The sequence below is a fragment of the Chiloscyllium punctatum genome, chromosome 7 (genome assembly GCF_047496795.1).
Source record: "Chiloscyllium punctatum isolate Juve2018m chromosome 7, sChiPun1.3, whole genome shotgun sequence".
NCBI classification, from domain to species: Eukaryota; Metazoa; Chordata; class Chondrichthyes; order Orectolobiformes; family Hemiscylliidae; genus Chiloscyllium; species Chiloscyllium punctatum.
In genome coordinates, this window is record NC_092745.1 from 59,254,860 (window position 1) to 59,278,834 (window position 23,975).

General features: G+C 39.4%; 1 protein-coding gene across 5 annotated transcripts in view; it reads left to right on the top strand.

Annotated features, from left to right (window-relative positions):
• Nucleotides 1-3,248: 3,248 nt before the first annotated feature.
• LOC140479688 (P-selectin-like) overlaps nucleotides 3,249-23,975 on the top strand; it is a 63,651-nt gene continuing 42,924 nt past the window's right edge. For all 5 annotated transcript variants that reach the window (XM_072573696.1, XM_072573697.1, XM_072573698.1 and 2 more), the window contains exons 1-5: nucleotides 3,249-3,325; nucleotides 11,560-11,653; nucleotides 16,659-17,045; nucleotides 19,408-19,515; nucleotides 23,355-23,540. In XM_072573696.1, coding sequence (XP_072429797.1) covers nucleotides 3,323-3,325; nucleotides 11,560-11,653; nucleotides 16,659-17,045; nucleotides 19,408-19,515; nucleotides 23,355-23,540 — 778 coding nt within the window. In that variant the 5' untranslated portion in view covers nucleotides 3,249-3,322. The remainder of the gene's footprint in view (nucleotides 3,326-11,559; nucleotides 11,654-16,658; nucleotides 17,046-19,407; nucleotides 19,516-23,354; nucleotides 23,541-23,975) is intronic.

Genomic DNA, 23,975 nt, shown 5'->3' on the forward strand with positions numbered 1-23,975 from the left:
TCTGACTGTGAAGCTGGAGGGCGAGTGTAGATGTTCCCACTGGATTCCACCTTCAGGGTCACCTTGACCTGCTGCTTGCTGGTCCAGATTCCTAAGGGGTCCACTACATTAATGCTGCCCTCTTCAAACTGCGTACACCTTCCCAGGAAGGTCAGGACATCTGCTGCCAGGACATGGGGCGTTGTACAAATGGATCGTCACAACCCAGCTCCTCTGTGCAGGGAGAACGAACAATGGTACTGCAGACAGGATGGAGAGGGGGCTCTGACATCCTTTCTCCTCAAATACCTTCAGGAGAATCTCACATTGCTTCACATTCTTGAAGTTTATGTCAAAATAGCCCCAACTGGGGAACGTCTTCATGAAGAGGGTCTGGTCGACCAACGATCCTTCCTCCACCTTCTTCACAGTCACCCTGACTGTATTGTGGACCCCCTGCCTCGCGGTGCGGGCACTAGCAGAGGTCATAACTCTGGTTGGCTGGTCAGTCAACCTGAATTGATGTTAGGCCAAAGCCAGAATAAAGATCCACCAAATTCAGCTCAGCTCAAACAACAGATTTCCACATTCTACTCACAATCCAGCGACGATCTCAAGATCTTCCGGTTGTCGAGGTTCTTAGCTCAGACCCTGATCAAGGTATGTCCCCTGCCAGGTGAGGAAAATGAGCAAGCAGAATGAAGGTTACATAGTGCCTGCATCACTTCCACTGGACACGAGCTAATCTTGCACCTACTAATGAGCCTTATCAAGCTCAAGCTACATGATGACTTGTGAGAATGTGTATCTTGGCCCATGTTGATAAGGTTTTGGCCTGTGTCATTACTTTTTCATAAAAGTGTAAGTGAGTCCAAGTCGTAGTGTTTCACCTCTGGAGTTATATCCCTTTAGGAAATAAAAATGCAAATGAGCCAAGTACACAGTGTCACATGATCAGAGGCTTTCCATACTGCAACACTCAAGGTGCACACTGTGTCTAGGGATTATTCTGCACTGTCTATATTAGTTTGTTATTTAAACTATTTAAACTTTTCTAGTAAATGGAGTCTATGCACCTCATTTACGTTACATTTAGATAACACAAGAAAAATATTACTACATAATGCATAGGTGGGATTTCTTATCTTAAAAATACAGAACAAAGAACAAATCAGCCTGTAAGTCAAGGGGGGAACAACAGCAAACAAACTATAACAGTGATCTAGATGTTCCCACAGTACAGAGCACTGAAGGAAATAGGATTCCTTTGCCAGCTATGTGTTGTCCAGGTTTGTGCAGGCAGCCAACTGATTCAGACACATTCTATGTAAACGCTATTTAAATTTAAACATCAGTCAGGAATCAGCAGCTCACCAAAAAGATTAAAAATACACCTAAACGCATACAACGACAAAAAAATCAGGCTGCATTCAGGAGCAGTGCAGAGCCCACACAACAAACCTGAAAACAAGTTTCAAGCCTAAAAATAAAAAGGGATGATCAAGTGTAGCACTGAAAGCATAAAGGGTGGATCCAAAATTTCTCAGCATGAGCTGAAAAGATAGTAATCTTTCATCTGAGTTCAAACTTTTTAAACAAAGATGCAGCTGTGCTTCATAGACCAGTTAAATAAGCTCTGCTGATACTGATTGCAGTTGGTAATGTGGGTTTCCACAGAGTCAATAACTCAGGTTTATCTGAAGAGGACCAGAAAGATTCCACAAAATATGGGAAGTCCTAATAGACCAGCTAGATGTAAGAATCAACTTTAGAATTCATTGGTTGGAATTGATGTCCTATAGGCAAAAATTGCCAAAGAAAGCAAGAGACCAATTTGCCATAAAGGGTATTGAATGCAATTTTCCTGAGATTGAATTATTGGAGCTAATAATGGAGTTGCTAATTGCCTCAACACCTATCAAAGCAGTCTTAAAAGGATCCTTGGATAAAAAAAGATAGTTCATGGCAATGATTGCTAATGGATGGCAGAAAATACAAACGATTGTGGCTGGACAACTGAACTTATAAGCACTAGGTACAGCAAGCAGAATTGGCAGCGTAGTCCAGAAACGAAGTTGTGTGGCCTGTGAACATGAAAGAACAACCCCAGACAACAACAATGTGAAAGAGGATTAGGGCAACAACACACTGACATTTCACTGGCAAACCAAGAACATTCAAGAGTGAAATCCACACTTGCAGAAGGTTATGCCATGACAAGGTCTAGAAGAATAGTCAAAATATCAACATGATGTGTGGTTTCTTTGACTTCTCTACTTGTAAATTTCATAATATTTATTTCAGTATAGCCTGTTTATTATTAACCAATGTGTTTATATTTTTACTTGTAACATATAAGAGCTATCTTTGGAAATAAACATGGATGTAGTGATATCACCTTTGGAGTGATATTCATTTAAGAGATGAATATGCAGATGAACCACATACTTGGATATTGTAACATGAGCACAGTTCATAGGTAGTTGAGACACAGGCTGTGTCTGTACATTATACTGTATTGAGCTGTTAATTTGTAAATAAACCCACTAGAGATTTTTATCTAAACAGACTCCATGTGTGTTATTTGTGTTACATTTAGACAACACAAGAAGCTTATCACACAAACATTAATCATTGAGCAACTCAACAGAAAGTTCCCCAATTAATACAAATGTGCAGATAAAATTAAAATTAAAAGTTTGCAACCATGTGGTATATATTATTGGATGCTGGGCTAGTGACACCCACCTTACAACTACCTGTATGAAGAAGTCAGTTAACTCAGCGTAAACCAGAAATTAAATATGAAATGTTCTTGATCCAAATGCCTTTAAATAATATTTGAAGCAAATTTATTAATGAATCAATCATGATTCTATGTAATTATGTTTGCAGAGTTTTGGTCAGTTAGTATTTGGAATCTTTCAGACTGCTGTCTGCTTTGGAAAACACTTCATTGTTAGCAGTAAAGCTCTGGTGAATTGAAGCAATGTAATGTCTGTTTTCTCTAACCTTGCCTTTTCATGATCAATATACTTTAAAATAGCTTGAGATGAAAGATAGTCATTGATAAGACCTACCTATAAAAGCACCCTGTTATTTATAGAAATGGCAAGTTCATAAGAATCCCCACAGTCTTTTGTCATATACAGTCAATTCCTGTGACCCTTAGAGATTTGTCAGACAAGAAGGAGAAGTGAGCGAGTTCCTAATTGACAGCTCTTCAGGAAATCCACACAATAGCTTCTGTTTATGTTCCTGCTGTTATGCGCAGAAGTTGGCAACGCGAAAGCTGAGAGCTGTGACAAAGAATTGCATCTAAGAATTCTCTTGTATAATAAAGATGGTGAGTAAAATTCTCTGTCTCTTCTTATACAAATGAAAACTACAGCAACAACTGTGTAAAGCAGTATTAGCATTGCATAGCTCTATTAGATTAAGAAAGAAACTGAAGTGAGGAGAATTACAAGAACGCTGATAATTCAAATTTGTCTAAGGAAATGAACTATGACTGTTCATACATTTGCTAAGGCAAAAAAAAGTTCACAGCTAAAAACACTTTCATTGGATATTCTCAATGCTAAATGAATATACATGAATTGTACCATGTAATTAATGTTTTGTAAAATTATATGTTTGACACTGTTGCTGCATTAACTTGTGAATTGCAAAGGTATTTGCTTATCAGTACATCTCTGATAGAAATATTTACCTCGTATTTGGGTAATTGTTTTAGTGCAATCTGAGCTCGAACATTAAGATCAGTAAATAATCTTTTCTTAAAGACATAAAGCCAGTATTTTTGGTGCTGTTTATAGAGTACTGACCAGGTTGGATAGCTGTGAAATAGGTATGTTTAGTAAGTTTACAGATCCCACCAAAATTGATGGTATTGTGGACAGTGAGGAAGCATATCTCAGAATACAACAGTAACTTGATCAGATGGGCTACTGGGCCATGGAGTGGCAGATGGAGTTTAATTAGATAAATGTTAAGTGCTGCATTTTGGAAAGGCAAATCAAAGGCAGGATTTATACACTTAATGGTAAGGTCCTGGGGAGTGTTGTCGAACAAAGAGACCTTGGAGTGTAGGTTTATATTTCCTTGCAAGTGGAGTCACAGGTAGATAGGATAGGGAAGAAGGCATTTGGTATGCTTTCCTTTATTGGTCAGAGTATTGAGCAAAAGAGTTGTGAGATCATGTTGTGGCTGTACAGAACATTGGTTAGCCCACTTTTGGAATATTGCATGCAATTCTGCTCTCCTTCCAATCGGAAGGATGTTGTGAAGCTTGAAAGGGTTCAGAAAAGATTTACAAGGATGTTGCCAGAGTTGGAGGATTTGAGTTATAGGGAGAGGCTGAATAGGCTGGGGTTGTTTTCTCTGGAGTGTCGGAGGCTGAGGGGTGGCTTTATAGAGCTTTATAAAATTAAGAGAGGTATGGATAGGGTAAATAGACAAGGTCTTTTCCTTGGGATGGGGGAGTCCAGAACTAGAGGGCATAGGTTTAGGGTGAGAGGGGAAAGATATAATTGGGACTAAGGGACAATGTTTTCATGCAGAGGGTGGTACGTGTATGGAATGAGCTGCCAGAGGAAGTAGTGGAGGCTGGTACAATTACAGCATTTAAAAGGCACCTGGATGGGTATATGTTTAGTAAGGGTTTAGAGAGATATGGGTTAAGTGCTGGCAAATGGTTCTAGAGTATGTTTGGATAACTGGTTGGCATGAACGAGTTGGACTGAAGGGTCTGTTTCAGTGCTGTCCATCACTATGACTCTATGTGTGGACAAGCACAATCTGTGTTTACATACTGGAGGACAAGTTGTGAATTCAAAACTAAAACTTCCAGATGATAAGGATGTTAAAATAAAATAGGCAAGGAAGATTTCTTATGACTTTCAAGTACAGAATATAGTAGTGGAGCAGACAGAAGAGAGATGCTGCTGCTTTGTGATTTGGGGCAGAATCGAAACAGTTTATGAAAAGGGTGTAAAGGGAATGAAGAAAACAAAGTAACAGAAATAGCCCCAAAATCTTTTATAATTGCATTGAAAGTAAAACTGTGGAGCTGTCTGTGTTGGACTAGGGGTGGACACAACACCAGGTTTAGTCCAACAGGTTTATTTGGAAGCACTGGCTTTCAGAACACTGCACCTGATGAAGGAGCAGAAGAATTTTTAAGTAATTCTCTTTGGATATAGTGCCAGGGGACTGGAGGAATGCAAATGTTACAGTCCTGTTATAAAAGGGAAAAGTGTTAAACTAGTCTAACATCTGCTATGGGAACTACTAAACCTGTGACCAAGTTAATTCTCACTTTAAAAAGAATTAGTCAATAAGGACAGTAAGTATGGATTTGTGAAAGAAAAATCATATCGATCGAATCTGAGTGAGTTATTTCATGACGCAGCAAAGAGATTTAGTAAAGCTAGTGCAATATCTGTTGTGAAATGAGCTTTCAAAAGGCATTGCTTAAAGTACCTCATATTGGACTTAGTTTCAAAGTAGAAGCACTTGGTATTAAGGAGATAGCAGTGATACAAACTAAAAGTAATCATTATGTGCTGAATGGAAACAAGTTTAGTCCCAGTGTTTTAAAATTCTTTCATAGGAACTGGGAGCTGGTGGTAGCATTTGTTACCTGTCCCTCAGTGCACTTAAATTGTGTGGTTTGCTCAGCCATTTTGGAGACTAGTTAAAAATCGAATGTGATTTGGACAAGTCGAGTGGTCAAATGTGTGGCAGGTGAAGTATAATGTAAATAAATGCGAGGTTAACCATTTTGGTCGCAAAAATCGAATGGCAGATTATTATCTGAATGGTGATAGGTTGGGAAAGTGAGGAGGTACCTTGAGGCCTGGCTGTCTTTATACACCAGTCGCTGAAAGTAAGCCTGCACAGGTAGCAAGTGGTAAAGAAGGCAAATGGCATGTTGACCTTCATAGCAAGAAAATTTGTGTACTGGAGCAGAGGTGTCTTGCTGCAATTGTGAAGGAGAAAGTGAGGACTGCAGATGCTGGAGATCAGAGCTGAAAATGTGTTGCTGGAAAAGCGCAGCAGGTCAGGCAGCATCCAAGGAACAGGAGAATCGACGTTTTGGGCATGAGCCCGAAGGGCTTCCTGAAGAAGGGCTCATGCCTGAAACGTCGTTTCTCCTGCTCCTTGGATGCTGCCTGACCTGCTGCGCTTTTCCAGCAACACATTTTCAGCTGCAATTGTAAAGGGCCTTAGTGATACCACAGCTGGAGTATTGTATACAGTTTTGATCTCCTTATCTAAGAAAAGATGTTCTGGCTATGGAGGGAGTGAAATGAAGGGTTATCAGACTGATTCCTGGGATGGCAGGACTGATGTACAAAGAGAGCTCTCCACCCCGCAGGCTCCCTGCCTGCATTCCTGATGAAAGGCTTTTGCCCGAAACGTTGATTTTTCTGCTGCTCAGATGCTGCCTGACCTGCTGTGTTTTTCCAGCACCACACTAATCTAGGCTCTGATTTCTAGCAACTGCAATACCCACTTCTGCCCTGATGTATAAAGAGAGACTGGATCAGTTAGGATTACATCCACTGGAAGACAGATGGTGGAGGGGGCGATGATCACGGAAACCTAAGAAATTTTAACAGGACTAGACAGTGTTAACACAGGAAGGATGACTGGGGAGTCCAGAACCAGGGGTCACAGACTAAGGATAGGGTAAACCATTTAGAACTGAGATAAGGAAACATTTCATCAGCTGGAGATTTATGAGCCTGTGAAATTCTCTGTCACAGAAAACGGGTGAGAACAAAACATTTAATCTTTTCAAGAATGAGTTGGATGAAGTTGTTAGGGCTAAAGGGATCAAAGGATACAGGGAGGATATTGACTAGATTGATCAGCCATGGTCATATTGAATGGCAGAGCAAGTTCAAAGCATTGAGTAGCCTATTCCTGGTGATTTATAGGCCACACCAGGAGAAAGCAGCAGACTTCCTTCCCTAAGTGAACAAGATGGGTTTTGACAACAACCAACAATAGTTATTATGATCACCATTCCTGAGCCTAGCTTTCTTTCATTCAACTTAATTCAAATTATTCATTCAATTTAAATTCCATCAACTACGATAGTCTCTAGAATACTGATTAATGACGGTCCCACTCCGTCTCCTCTTCGGGTAACTTCTTTTCTTATTTTACATAAATTAAACCTGCATAAATTTTAATATATGTGGTACATTTTTGATGTTTATAGAAAATACAAAGCTTGACAGCATAGTAGACCTGCACAATCCTTTATCTGAAAACCTTGGGGCCAGTTTATTAGAATTCGGAAATTTTCGGATTTCGGAATAAATGAATATTCACAGTGAAATAAAAAAAAAGACCTAACAGCAGACATATGTGTGAATAGTACAAGTGCTGAGACTCCTGTCAGTGCTGGGTCATGCTGCCACATCATATATGAATGATGTGGTTTCAGTGGGTGTGCAGTTGGGTCACCTGTTCGCACGCCAAAATGACGCTCCACATTCCATGAAAAACGTTTCGGATTTCAAAGCTTTTCAGATTTTGGAATTTTGGATAAAGGATTGTGTACCTGTATTGATAAGGGTTTTTACCTACCTGTATTGATAAGCCTGATCATCATAGATTTCAGGACAACGCGGGCTGGTGCATATAACAAATACAGTTTAATATGGAAAAATATGAAGTTTTAAACTTCCAAAGAGACAACATAGCTGGACACCATAATCTATTAGATACTAGTTTGAGAGGCTACATGAACAGAGAGGATACATATTCATATGTTCTGGAAGGTACCAAGGTAAACTGATCAGGGGTTGACACTTGAATTTGCAGATGTAGAGTTTGAAGACAAAAATAAAGAAGTTATGTTGAACCTTTACAAAATAAGTCTGAGCTAGAGTAGTGTTTACAATTATGGGAACCACATTCTGGGTGAATATGGAGGGTACATAGAGAAGGATTGCCAGGATGATACCAGACATAGGGAACTTTGATTACATGAAGAGATTAGAGAAGTTGGTCATTGTCCTCATTTACAAAAGAGGAGATTAAGGGAAAACCAAATAGTAATAATCAAAAAATTGGTTTGATAGAGAAATTGGGAGAAACTGTTTTCTCTGGCAAGTAAGTTAACAACTCATGGTTGGTTAAAATAATTGGCAAACTTTGTAGAGGGGAAATGAGGAGGAATGATTTCACAATGAGAGTTGCTGAGATGTGGAATGTACTAACAGAGCAGTTGGTGAAAGCAAATTTCATAGGAACTGGTAAAAAGGAAATATAATTATAGAAACATTTTTTTTGGATTTCTGGAGAAAAAGGTGGATAGATTTGATAGCTCTTTTAAAGAGGCACAACAGACCTGATGCTCTATTTCTGTGCTGCATTCTAGAATTGAAGGGTGCTCCTACAGGTAGAGGTAGGTAACTCTGTATTGTCAGCAAACCTGGATCTGTCACATGTCATCATCTCACTGACAAGGTGCCACACTGGAAACTGCTAAATAAGATAACAGCCTATGGTGCTAGAAGCAAGGTACTGGTAGTGATTCACTGATTGGCAGAGAGTGGGGATGAAGGGGTCTTTTTCAGAATGGCAGCCAGTGTTTACTGACATTCAGCAGAAGGCAGTGTTAGGACCACATCTGTTCACATTATACTTTAATGATCTGGACAAGGGAACTGAGGGAATTGTTCCTAAGTTTACAGATGATGTAAAGATAGGGGGCAGGGTGGATTGTGATGAGGAAGAGGGGAGGCTACAGAAGGAATTGGACAGGCAGAAGGGGCAGATAGAATACAATGTGGAAACATATGAGCTTATGCACTTGGTGGGAAGAATAAAGATGTAGAAGCATACAGGGACTTGGGAGTCCTAGTTCAGGATTTTCTGAAGGTTAACACACAGTTTCAGTTAGTTGTTAGGAAGGTAAATGCAAAGTTAGCATTCACTTCAAGAGCAGAAATGTACTGCTGAGGCTGTACAAAGTCTGGTCAGACTGCATTTGGAATATTGTGAGCAATTTTGGGTCCTGTTTCAAGGGAAGGATGTGTTGATGTTGGAGGGTTCGAGCGGAGGTTTACTAGAATGATCCCACAGGATGAAGAGTTTGTCATATGAGGAGTGGTTGAATACTCTGGGTCTGTATTCGATGAAGTTGAGAAGAATGAGCAGGGTACCTCATTGAAACAGAATACTGAGAGGCCTGGATAGAGTGGATGTGGAGAAGCTATTTCCACTAATAGGAGAGACTAGGATTCAAGGGCACAGCCTCAAAGAGAAGGGATGACCCTTTAGAACTGGTGGCATGGTGGCTCAGTGGTTAGCAGTGCTGCCTCACAATTGAACCTGGGTTCAATTCCAGCCTTGGGCAATTGTCTGTGTGGAGTTTCCACATTCTTCCCGTGTCTGCATGGGTTTCCACCGGGTGCTCCGGTTTCCATCCACAATCCAAAGATCTGCAGGTTAGGTGAGTTGGCCATGGTAAAATTGCTCTTAGTGTTCAGGGATGTGTGGGTTAGATGCATTAGTTAGGGGTAAATGTAGAGTAATAGGGGAATGGGTCTGGGTGGGTTACTCTTCGGAGGGTCAGTGTGGACTTGTTGGGCCGAAAGGCCTGTTTCCACACTGTAGGGATGTTATTATATTCTAACTGAAGTGAGGAGGAATTTCTTCAGCCAGAGGATAGTGAATCTGTGGAACTCATTGCCACAGATGGCTGTGAAGTCCAAACCATTGAGTGTATTTAGGTCTGAGACAGGTGCTTGGTTGGTAAGGGGATCAAGAATTATGGGGAGAAGGCAGGAGAATAAGTTTGAGAAACAATCAGCCATGGTTGAATGATGGAACAGATGCGATTGGCTGAATGGTCTAATTCTGCTCCTATGTCTTGTGGTCTTATGTAAGCTAGGAATATAGATCATAAATAGCTGAGCCTCAAGCATTGATACTTGCCACACTGCAATCTGCCCACCCTAAAATAAACCATTCCCTACATTCTTACTTTGTTTTCTACCTGTTAGTTAATCCACAATCCATGCTCTTACATTATCCCCACCTAACTTTGTGCAACAATCTCTCATGCAGCCTTTCATCAAACATCTTTCAAAATGTACTTCATCTCCTGGTTTTCCCCCATATTTGCTCTGATAGCTGGTGAAGTGAATGTGGTGTGCCCTCTTACCATTTGATGCAATGACCATTGACACACCAGCAGGTGAGAGTGAGGCATCAAAACTAGTTTTGTCTCTGATTTCTTATGAAGCTCTAATAAGAGCTTTGTGTTCATCCAGACCCTGCTTTCTTTCTATTGGCAGATAATGAATGTATTTTCCTTTGCAAATAAGAGCTGTTATTTGATGCATTTTTCAGCAGCTGACTAATAAATTTAACATGTGGTATTTGATGGCTTGGAAGAATCTGGATACATAAGGGTTTCATTGGAGTGTGCCTGAAATGCTTACTCTATTTCGCAATCCAAAGATTAACACCCCATTGTACTTGTTTAAAGTTTAATTTATAGAATTAATCTCATTATCCAGAATTTGCAAAAGCAACAATGTTCACATCTTGGGAATTTGTGGGTCCACATAACGTTGCATGGCAAACTACAAGATTATACTCTGATTTCCTGCAATAACCATTTATGAAAGGTCTCATTTGGATTATTAGATGACAGAATTGCTCCTTAATACAAGGTGATAGTCTCTCTGATTTGGAGTTATAAAAAGAAACTGAGTATGTGCATAACAAATTGAAGATTCCTTATTTGGTTTTTGTGATTGCAGAAAATATATCAAGGAGTAAATTATGATTTGGAGATGCCGGTGTTGGACTGGAGTGTACAAAGTTGAAAATCACACAATACCAGGTTATCATCCAACAGGTTTATTTGGAAGCACTAGCTTTCGGAGCACTGCTCCTTCATCAGGTGGTTGTGGAGAATAAAATTGTAAGGCACAGAATTTATAGCAAAGTTTTGCTATAAATTCTGTGTCTTACAATCTTATACTCCACAACTACCTGATGAAGGAGCAGCACTCCAAAAGGTCAGGATTAAATTAGTTAGAGACATATACATAATAATACAGAAATGCAGCTATAAGACAATTTGAATATGCATTAAGTAAAATGGCATTGCTGATTTTCACATTTGCCAATTGACATTTTGATGTTGGACGAGGTCAAGTTCAAATTATCTTCTGAGAATCTTTATTCACTTTGCCCTCAGACAGTTCACTAAAACTCATTTAACAAGAATAATAACTTGGGAGCAATAATGTTGGACTGCTGACACATTTGCACCATCCTTTGGTAGAGTCTTTGTTTGTACGGAGAATAATCTAAGTGAGAAATAGAGTCAATGATAGAATATTAAAAGGCTGCGATAGAACATTAAATCCACAGCTCAACGGTATCATATGTAGCACAACTAAATATTTGTAAAGCCAGCTGCTATCTGCTTTGCTTTAATGATTTTATTTTGCAACCAAGATATAGCTATTATTCAAAATTTTGCAATAAAAGATCTATTTTTAATTGATGCTTTTTATTCTTTTCTGTCACATACAGGTATCTCATGACTACATGATCTGTATATCCACACGATGGCCAAATTTAAAAGGCAATGTATTCAGATTGTTAGCACTAGTTGTATTGATCTGTGGTAAGACTGCAATATCTTATCCTTTATTTGTCTGTTCTTGACTATTTGTGATGCTGTGAGGGCCATTTTTAGCTCTAAGAACATGTTTTGAAGAGAGAACAGCTCATTTTGGAACAGAGGATTTTGTTTGTAAAGTTTTCAGTTGGAGCACAATGTTTTCTAATCTGTAATTTTCTTCATCCCAATGTCATCCCTCAATTTGCCAACTCCATTAACAGGAAACCTCTCACCTCTTTAAGTTATTCTCTTTCTTAGCCTACACATTGACAAGATCTCAGCCTTCCCTTCTCTTTCCCAAATATTGTTACTTTCTCTTTCTCTGTTCACTCCAAACTAAATGTATTTTGCACACTGTGAATGTAATGTTATAAAGTTGATCATAGAATTCTAAATTAAAAGGCAAAAGTTGTGAATGAAACTTATCCTATACTGTCAGAATATGGTAGATATTTTCTAATCACCCTGTTCAGAGATGTAATTATACATTTCTGGGGCAGTTGGGCCTTATATCCAGACATCCTAGTTCAGAGATAGGGGCACTACCTACTGAGCCACAAGAATCCACAGAATATTTTATAAGGAAGCAAACCATTTGTTGTAATTAGATCTTTGTAATCAGCATTCTTCCTACATCTATTTTCATCTATCTTTCTGGCTGCTGTTCTGGATCAAATCCTTTCAGCCAGTTTCCACTTCTGTTCTTTCTTATTAATTTCACTTCTCTTCACACCTCCTAAACTCTTTTCTTTGGCTAAAGATTTGTCCTTGGATCAAATGTACAATTGGTATAATATATTTCATAATGTTCTTGTGAAGTACCTTCGTACATTAAGAGTACTGTTTAAATGCAGGTTGTTATTGAATATGATCCTGCAACTAAAATGAATTGGTATAACGTAAAAGAAACAATAGACTTGTTTTACCTTTGTTTTAGTCATACACCTGAGGCTGTTTATTTTGTTTTACTCAGAATCTGAGATCAGAATAAGTCATTGTAATCAACTCGGGAATCCTTAAGTCTCATACGTTAGGCTACTTAGTAATCTTGCAGTAAAGGATATGCTGAAAAAATAGTAAGCATAATAAATTGAATTCCATATCATAGTTAAGAGTGGCATATTTCAGACCTAAACATGAATCTTATAGCTAAACAAAATCAATTATATAAGTATAAATAGAGAGCTGGCTGAAGTTATTGATAAATAGACTAAAGTCATAGACTCACACAGCATGAAAATGGACCCTTCAGTGCAACCAGTTCACGTCAACCATGTTCCCCACTTGCCTGCACTTGGCCCATATTCCTCCAAACCTTTCCCATTCATGAACTTATCCAAATGTCTTTTAAACATTGTAACTGAAACAACATCTACCACTTTGTCTGACAGTTCATTCCCCACACAAACTACTCTCTGTGTAAAAAAGTTATCTCTCATCCTTTATCACTCTCTCTCTTCTCACCTTAAAAATATGCCTTGTAGTTTTGCACTTCCCCACCTTAAAGAAAAACCACTTACCATTTACCTTATCTATATCTCGCATGATTTTAAAAGCCTCTATAAGATGACCCCTCACTAAAAGGTATAGCAGTAAATGAACAATGAGAAACATTAAGAAAAGTTCAAAATGTTTGACAACAATATATTCCTGTGATAAACAAAAACTCAGCAAGAAAGTTCCAGTCATGGCTGAGTACAGAGGTTAAGGACAGCATTAGATTACGAGAAGACCATTATAATCTGCCAAAGGAGAATAATGAATCTGAGGACTGAGAATGTTTTAGAAACTAGTAAAGGGCTATGAAAAGTTAGCATAAAGATGAAAGATAAAATATAAAAGTGATTTAAAAATCATATCTGAAACAAGGAAAAGAGTAGCTCAATTAAATGTTAGTTCCTTAGAAAAAGCTGCACAGTTTAGCATGGTAGTGAGAAAATAGCAAAGACATTGAGAAAATATTTTCTCTCTGTCGTCGTGGTAGAATACACAAATTATAGACCATTAATAAATGATAAAATATTGTAAAGTAAGAGTGCATAAACTAAGGTAATTAAACCTAGACTTTTGTATCCCTAAATAAAAATGTTTTGCTGTTGCAATTTCTCCCTGAAGGTTGGGCTCTGGTGTATTTATGTAATATGAATAAAGGCCAGCAGAAGGTGTACTGAGTTTCTGTAATCACAGAACAATATTACAATCCATGCAGTTTTGTAGTTCCAGGTTTACAAAATTGTTAGCATTGTCCTTAATGGGATTACAAGCACCTAGTTTCAGACTGTGCCTTAACATTGATGACCTAGTGAGCAGATTACATTACCCATTGGATTTTCCTATGCATTGCTACAGCTTGCCATAACTGGCTGAGTGGAGTTTGCACATTGTCCCCTTGTCTGCATGGATTTCCTCCCACAATCCAAAGATGTGCAGGTTAGGTGAATTGGCCATATTAAGTTGCCCATATTGTTCAGGGGTGTTAAAGGTTAGGTGCATTAGTCAGGGATAAATGTAGAGGAATAGGTATGGGTGGGTTACTCTTCAGAGGTCAGGGTGGACTTGTTGGTCCAAATAGCCTGTTTCCACACTGGAGGGATTCTTAAAAAAGGTGCCACAGTCAACTGAGTGGTTTCAACAAATTATCTTTTTGATGCCAGTTTGCAACAGACCTTGTTATGAAGCATGAGTGTGGCTGCTCCTGACAGCAAACTAATATTGCACAAAAGACTCTTAAATCTCCTTTGTTTGCACAGGCCAACACATATTGCTGTGGCAATTGGCAATAAGCAAGATACTGATTGTACCCAACCAGCAAGAGCTATCACGCAGTGTCCAAAGTTAGGTGTGATTCTGCAAATATACATGGACTTCAGTAAAGCATTTGATAAGGTTCCACATGGTAGGCTGATGGAGAAAATACAGAGACATGGAATTGAGGGTGATTTAGCAGTTTGGATTAGAAACTGGCTTTCTGAAAGAAGGCAGCAAGTGGTGGTTGATGGAAAATATTCAGCCTGGAGTCCGGTGCCACGAGGATCTGTTTTGGGACCACTGCTGTTTGTCATTTTTATAAATGACTTAGACGCAGGCATAGGTGGATGGATTAGTAAATTTGCAGATGACACTAAAGTCGGTGGAGTAGTGTGGAAGAATGTTACAGGTTGCAAGGGGTCTTGGATAAACTCCAAAATTGGGCTGAGAGGTGGCAAATGGAGTTCAATGCAGCTAAATGTAAGGTGATGCACTTGGGAAGAATAACAGGAAGGCAGAGTATTGGGTCGATGGAAAGATTCTTGGTAGTTTGAATGTGCTGAGGGATCTTGGAGTCCATTTACATAGATCCCTGAAAGTTGCCACCCAGGTGGATAGTGCTGTTAAGAAGGCATACAGTGTGTTAGGTTTGTAGAGGGATTGAGTTCCCAGCCACAATGTCATGCTGCAACTATACAAAACGCTAGTGCGGCTACTCTTGGAATATTGTGTACAGTTCTGGCCCCCTTATTTCAGGAAGGATGTGGAAGCATTGGAAAAGGTGCAGAGGAGATTTACTTGGATGTTGCCTGGTCTGGAGGGAAGGTCTTATGAGGAAAGGCTGAGAGACTTGAACCTGTTCTCATTGGCAAGAAGAAGGCTAAGAGGGGATTTCATAGAGACATACAAGATGGTCAGAGGATTAGATAGGGTGGACAGTGAAAGTCTTTTTCCTAGGATGATGATGTCAGCATGTATGAGAGGGTATAACTACAAATTGAGGGGTGATAGATTTAAGACAGATGTCAGAGGCAGGTTCTTTACGCAGAGAGTAGTAAGGGCGTGGAATGCACTACCTGCTAACGTAGTCAACCCAGCCACATTAGGGAGATTTAAACAATCCTTAGATAAGCACAGGATGATGATGGGATAGTGTAGGGGGACGAGCTGAGAATAGTTCACAGGTCGGCGCAACATTGAAGGCCGAAGGGCCTGTTCTGCGCTGTATTGTTCTATGTTCTATGTTCTAAATGACCTTGTTATGAAGAACAACATTTGTTGGATAACTCTGAAAGTGTGAAGATTTTACTGGGACTGAGCTGGTCTGTTTTAGAGGTCCACCTCAGTTCTTTTGGACCTTTCCCACTGGTTTGCTTATATTTTAGACCTCCTAGACCTCATCCCTCACATCCCTTCAGACCTCCCACCCATTCCCCATCACATCTTCAATTCAAACGCATGCTCTCACCCAACCCCAATGGTCTCACATGCTGTCACTGCCAATCCATGCTCCATGCTCCATGCTCATTCACTCATTTTATAATCTCTACGGAGACAACAAACCCAATAACAAAATGGCATCTGTGCGCTAAATAAAATGTATATATGTTTCTTTGAAAAATCTGCTGTCGTTGGTATCATATAAAAATATTAATTGACCAAAATGTAAATAAGAGAAGCGCACATCTTTAGCTTGTGGAAGTAAACATTGAGCTATTGACAAATGGGATCACAAAAAAAGCTAATGATAATCTAATGTATCTGTCAATTCTATCTGTACATGTCAATAAAGTCACTCACGTGACTCTTACAGAGAAGTCTGGAATTTCAAACAATTGGGAGAGGAAATGAGTTAGCATCAGTTGGCATGGAGAGTATGAGGGACCATGGTGGGTGGATTGGTGAATATCTGAATGAGTAGTATCAAGCTAGCGTGGGTAAAATCTTTTGAAGCTACCTTTCAAAAGGTTTCCAAGTGAAGATTCTGGTACAGCATGAGTCTGGTGAGATCCATGAACCACAAGTTATTGAGAAGTTGGCCTGACTTCAGTAAAACTGTGGATGCAGCTGGGTGCTTACCCAGGCAGCACAGCCAACCAGGTTGGGTGCAGCTTTATCCTGCACCCCCAACAAAAATGCCAAGAAAAGGGGCAGGAATCCTGCAAGTGGGTCTTGCCTGACATTTTTAAATGGCATCAGAGTCTTTACAACTCAAAAAACAGCCTGTCCCATTAAAATCACAGGCTTTCTTCCTTTGCAGAAATTCTGATGTTAGAAGGAGTACATGGCTGGATATACCATTATTCCAATAGAACCATGAAATGGAATGCTGCGAGGAAATACTGTCGAGAGCGGTACACCGATATGGTCGCGATACAGAATATGGAGGAAAACCAGTACCTGAATGAATATTTGCCAAAAGGAAAAACCCACGTCTGGATTGGCTTGAGGAAAATAAACAATGTCTGGACTTGGATCGGAACAAATAGGACCTTAGAAAAATTTGCTATGAACTGGGCTCCTAATGAACCTAACAATGGAAAGAATAATGAAGATTGTGTGGAAATGTATATAAAGAGAATTCAGTATGCTGGAAAATGGAATGATGAACCCTGCCTTCGAAGGAAAAGGCCACTCTGTTACCAAGGTAACTTTAAAAATTGTTAATAAGTACAAATAGATTTACCGGTGCATCTATATCGCTTCCTTAGGTCATTCTAAAGGTATTTATAATCAATGGATTATGTTTGAAATACCAGTCATATGTATTGGAGCCACTTAAATTATATTCCTAGTAATCCAGCAAGTTAAATACATTTGGAATTAAAAGCTAGTGTCAGTAACAATGATCATGAAGCTGGAGTATTGTAAAAACCTAAGTGGTTCCTCAATACTCATGAGGGAAATCTGCTATCACTTCCCAGCCTATGTATGACTCCAGACCAACAGCAATAATTTTGCTCTTCAGTTGTACCTTAAGGGCAATTAGGAATAAGGTTGACCTTGGTGGCAACACCCATATCCCACAGATGGATAAAATTAACTTGTTTTGGAAAACAGCAAATTGCACACAACAGAGTCATATTTGCCATCAAATGAGTTAAGGTGCAATATTCCTCCTTGGATCAACTCTTCTATGAGATTTGTAGGAGATTGCTGGTTGAGAGAAGACAGCTGGTCAGACCAGCCCATTCTCTCTGCTCTTCTTAAATAGCGCTATCTCCACAAACAATGAGGCATGAGCTCTTTTGGAAAAGGAACAGCTCTGACACCACAGCTGTCTTTCAGAACTGTACAAATGCTTTTGGCCTAGCTTACAGATCAGGCCTGCTGTATGGGTTTACACTGTAACTTCTGATGTAGATGTAACAGTACTCCAAAGTGAGCCAATGTAGATGAATCGAAAATTGATGAGCTGGAAGTCTGAAATAAAAACAGAAATGCTGCACAACAGGTCAATTTATTTCTGATATAAAAAAAAGGTTAAAATTTAGTGGACTGCTTCTTCAGAAATTGTAAAACAATAATTTTCCAACCAGCAACTGGATGATGTCTTACTGCCTTTTGAAACTTAGGTCATGTGAAAATCTTGCTGACATTGTCAACCCACCGAATCACCCAAATTCTAACATACATGGACCCTGTAAAACTGAGCCAAACACCACATTTATTATATGAGCAGCTGGAATCTGGCACAACAAAAACTTACACAATTTGTTTTATTTGAAAATAAAGAATCCCTTTCTGATTCTGTTGAAGTGACCTCTCCGAAATGTTTCCTATCTTTCTTTCACATTTGCTGTTTATTTCCAGAATTTTTGCTTTCCTTGCACTATTTTCCTTTATCTCAACTTTGAATCATTAGCAATACTGGTTGGAGCAAAGATTTTATTAGGTAAAAACAAGAACTGCAAATGCTGGAAACCAGAGTCTAGATTAGAGTGGTGCTGGAAAAGCACAGCAGGTCAGGCAGCATCCGAGGAGCAGGAAAATCGACGTTTTGGGCAAAAGCCCTTCATCAGGAATAGAGGCAGGATGCCTGCAGGGTGGAGAGATAAATGAGAGGAGGGTGGGGGTGGGGAGAAAGTAGCATAGAGTACAATAGGTGAGTGGGGGAGGGGATGAAGGTGATAGGTCAGAGAGGAGGGTGGAGTGGATAGGTGGAAAGGAAGATAGGCAGGTAGGACAAGTCATTGGGACAGTGCTGAGCTGAAAGTTTGGACCTGGGGTGAGGTGAAGGAAGGGGAATTGAGGAAACTGGTGAAGTCTACATTGATGCCCTGGGGTTGAAGTGTTCTGAGGCAGAAGATGAGGCATTCTTGCTCCAGGCGTCAGGTGGTGATGGGGTGGCGGTGAAGGAGGCCCAGGACCTCCATGTCCTCGGCAGAGTGGGATGGGGAGTTGAAATGTTGAGCCACAGGGCGGTGTGGTTGATTGGTGCGGGTGTCTCAGAGATGTTCCCTAAAGCGCTCTGCTAGGAGGTGTCCAGTCTCCCCAATGTAGAGGAGACCGCATCGGGAGCAACGGATACAATAAATGATATTGGTGGATGTTTTATTAACCTGGTATTCGTGATCCATATAATGGGAGCAGAATTTAGCACTTTTATTCTAGAAATGGGATAAACCTATAGAAATATAAGGTAATACTTGGTATGAGTAAGGCAAATACAGAAAGTTAATTAATTTGCAAGCAAACACAAATTGTAAAAGGCACTTCTAGGACTAAAGTTAGAATTTGTTCCTCCTACATTAAGTGATCACTACATGAAATGAAATTCCAGATATAGCAATGTGACATAAACCCTGGAACTTAAATCTGATTTCATGCTATATTGGGAGTAATTTAGGGTTATTTGGATAGATGATTCCATGAAGACTAATTAACTTTCTCACCTGCAGATACCTTGTGACTCTGTGATAAACTGAGCACAAGCCTTAATGAGTATTTAATAATGTTTATTGCATAAAAGTAAATATTTTTTACAAGTCTGTGCAAACTTTTGACAGCTTCGTGCAAACTGGATTCTTGCAGTGGTCATGGAGAATGTGTGGAAACTATTGGTTATTTTAAGTGTAAGTGCAATGAAGGCTTCTATGGAGTCAACTGTGAAAAGGGTAAGCCTTTTGTACAATTCCTATGTTTGAAAGAAGACATAAACAAAGGTTAAATATCAACATAAAATGTGTGAAGTTAGGTTATAAACAAAATTTCAATAATCTGAGGGAATTGAACAATTGGTAAAAACCACAAATGGAACTATGAAACACCAGTTGGATTTGTACACGTGCACTCTGAAATGATCTGGAGTTTTGCTGGAAGTCCTCACCAGATTGTGGTCAGCTGCATAAATAAGCACATAATCACATAATAACCGATTAATAAATGTTGGCATCATTTCACCAATTGTTGTTTCTTTCACCTCAGTTAGAAAGTGGGGAGTTTGGACTATCAATTTTGAGCTTTATAAGTTGAAGAGACCAGTAGTAGATTTCCTACAGTGTATCTCCTTGGTCAAAGCTTCTCACAGAATCACAGGCGCCTTATGGTGCAGATGGAGTCACACAGCATGGAAACAGGCCCTTGGTCCAACCACTCCATGCCCACTATAATCCCCAACTAAACTTGTCCCACCTGCCTGCGGCTGGCCCATATCCCTCCAAACATTTCTTATTCATGTACTTAGCCAAATGTCTTTTAAATGTTGTAACTGCACCCGCATCCACCACTTGCAATGGAAGTTCATTCCATATACGAACCATTGTCTATGTAAGAAAATTGCCCCTCACATCTTCTTTGAAATTTTCTTCTCTCACCTTAGAAATATGTCTCCTAGTAGAACATAGAACATTACAACGCAGTACAGGCCCTTTGGTCCTCGATGTTGCGCCAACCTGTGAAACCAATTAGAAACCCATCTGACCTACACTATTCCATTTTCATCCTTATGTCTACCCAATGACCATTTAAATGCCCTTAAAGTTGCAGGCAGGCCGTTCCATGCCCCTACTACTCTCTTAGTAAACAAATCCCCCACCCTAGGGAAAAACTACCTGCTGTTCACCTTATCTATATCCCTCTCTAATTTTATAAACTTCTCTAAGGTCACCCCTCAATCTCCTATGCTCTAGTGATAATAGTCTCAGCCTATCCAGCCTCTCCCTGTAACTCAAACCCTCCATTCCCAGCACCATCCTGATAAATCTCTTCTGAACCTTCTCGAGCTTAATAATATCCTTCCTATAACAGGGCAACCAGATCTGGACACAATACTCTAGAAGAGGCCTCACCAATGTCCTGTACAATCTCAACATAGCGTGCCAACCCCTTTAGCCAAAAATCTAAGCAATGAAGATAAACGCTAAATACCTTCTTTGAGCAACCTATCTATATGTGACGCAAACTTCAAAGAATTATGTACCTGAACACCTAGGTTTCTCTGTTCTACAACACTACCCTACGATAAGGCTGTACTTTTAACTGTATAAGACTTGCGCTTGTTTGTTTTATCAAAATGCAATACCTTGCATTTATCTAAATTAGTCTCAATCTGCCACTCTTCAGCCTATTGACCCAATTGATCAAGATCTCTTTGTAATCTTGAATAACCTTCTTCATCACCCACTATTCCACCAATCTTGGTCTCATCTACAAACTTAGTAACCATGCCTGCTACATTCTCATCGAAATCATTTATGTAAATGGAAAACAAAAGTGAACCCAGCACCAATCTCTGTGGAACTCCACTGGTCTCAGGCCTCCAGTTTGAAAAACAGCTCTCCACAATCACTCAGCGTCTTCTGTCGTTGTATGTTGTATCCAATTGGAAAGCTCATCCTGAATCCTATGTCATCTAACTTTACTAATTAGTCTACCATGTGGAACCTTGTCAAAAGCTTTACTAAAGACCAAGTACACAATGTCTACCACTCTGTCCTCATCTGTTTTCTTGGTTACTTACTCAAAAAAACTCAACCAAATTTGTGAGACATGATTTCCCTCTTACTATCCCTAATTATTCCTTGCTTCTCCAAATGTATATAAATTCTGTCTTTCAGAATCACCTCCAACAATTTACCCACCACCAAAGTCAGATTCACAGGTCTGTAGTTCCCAGGCTCCTCCTTACATCCTTTCTTCAACAAAGGCACAACATTAGCCACTCTCCAGTCATCCAGCACCTCATCCATAGTTATGGATAATACAAATATTTCTGCAAGGGGCCTTGAAATTTCAACACTAACTTATCACAAAGTTGATGTGGTTCTGTTCGCCGAGCTGGGAATTTGTCTTGCAAATTTCCCAGCTCGGCGAACAGAACCACAACAACGAGCACCCGAGCTACAAATCTTCTCCCAAACTTTGATTACTACAAAGTCCTGGGATACACCAGTTCAAGTCCCAGAGATTTATCCTCCTTTATATATTTTTAAGACCTCCAGGACTTCCTCGTCTGTTTGTTATGGTGTCAACACAGTCTTACCAGACCATAGGGGCTGCTCTCTCATTATAGAGAGAAGCGACCGGTGGTTGTTTTAATCTGAGAGTCACCAGACCTCAAGCGAGGGAAGAGGTTGAGAAAGAGAGTCCTTCATGGTAGTCTCAAACCGATGATGGGAATTGAGCCCAGGCTGTTGGCATAACACTGCTCCGTAAACTAACAATCCTGCCAACTGAGCTAAACCGATTCCCCTCCTCTTCTGTAATGTGAGCTGTTTTCAAAACATCCCTGAGTTCTCTAACCTCCATTTCTTTAGGTGCATTTGGTCTCCAAATGAGCATAATGACTTTCACCTTGTACCTTGTTTCTGTTCAAATAATAATAAAATGACCTCTTGAATGCTTCAATTCAACCTGCCTCCACAACATTTCCTGGTAGTGTATTCTAGACTTGGAGCACTCTTCATGTGTAATGTTTGCTACTTTTGCAAATCACTTTAAATCTGTGTCCTCTCATTCCTGATTCTCTATCAAGAAGTGTAGAAACAATTTCTCCCTATCGGTTGTATCCAGACCTCATGATTTTGAAAACTTCAGATTTCCTCTGAGCCCCCTTCTCTGTGAGAAAAACTGTCCCAATCACTCCATTCTAACCTTGTAAGTGAACTTTCTCATCCCGAGACCATTCTCGTGAATCTCTTCTGCAGTTACTCTAATGTGCTTATGTCTGTCTTATTTTTGGTACCCAAAACTGCACACAATATTCCCAAAAAAAGACTTGCATTTACGTTATCTCAGGATCTCTCATGTCACTTTACATTAAATATAATGAAAATCAATTGTACCTCTTGCTTATGGACCTATATGACCACAAAAAGCTTTCCATTTTGAATTCTTTATACCCCAACTATTTGGTAGAAGAAGAGGGCTGCTTTCCCCTCTCAATACATGACACATTGTGTCTATTTTGGATTACATGTAGCTATAAGCACAAATGTGTTTCTTGCTTTTTTGCAACTCTACCTTTTCTTTTTTGATTCCTTTGGGTATTGAACATATTATTCCCATGAATTTCCTTTTTATTCTGAGAACATTTTGCTGTGCAAATAAAAATACTTCTTTGGAAAAAAAATTGTTGATGCTGGAAATCTAAAATAAAAGTGAAATATGCCAATCTCTAGAAAGAGGAAAAAAATGTTAACATGTCATGTTTCAGACTGTTTCTCATAACCAAACACCCCACTTAATTCAGTTAACTGTTCTCTTTTAACAGTTAGTGTTAACGGTTATATGTTCACGAACCTGTTGCATATTTCCAGCATTTTATATTTAAATTTAACACTAATTTAAAAAATGGCCATATGCAAATATGAAACTAAAAAGTCCATGAATAAATACATACTTGATATATTTTTTCAGAACAGAAATATATACTTGCTGCATTTAATATCTCTGTATCTCTCCATAATTTTTCTAATCTCTCCTTTCTCAAACAATGTTGCTATTATCATTTTAGTTATTAATTGTATTGACTTGGAGGCACCTGATCGAAGCTTTATGAACTGTTTCCACCCTTACGGAAATTTCAGCTACGACTCAATATGCGACTTCAGTTGTGTAGAAGGATATGAAATAAGTACAACACAGAGGCTTCAATGTACAGCTTCAGCAGTTTGGTCTGCGCCTGTTCCAGAGTGCAAAGGTAACGTACACAGTGTGTTTCAAAAATGCTTTATTCTGAGACAGGCTTCACAATAATGTAACACCAACATACCCGGCCACATTGTGAATAGCAGATGGTCCTGCAACAAGGCAATTGAATAGCCCTTTGTTTTTCTCTGCTTAGATTATCTTGGAATTAATGAGTTTTGAGAACATTTGTACATTAGGTTGAGGTTCAAGTTGTAGGTTTGCTCACTGAGCTGGAAGGTTCATTTTCAGACGTTTCATCACCCGACTAGGTAACATCTTCAGTGGGCCTCCAATGGGTGACGAAACATCTGGAAATGAACCTTCCAGCTCAGTGGGCAAACCTACATCCAGAATTATCTTGGAATATTTTCTACATTAAAGTACATTGTTGGGCAAAACAGAGACAACTTTAACTTATATCAAAGCAGCTTACAACAGAACTAGA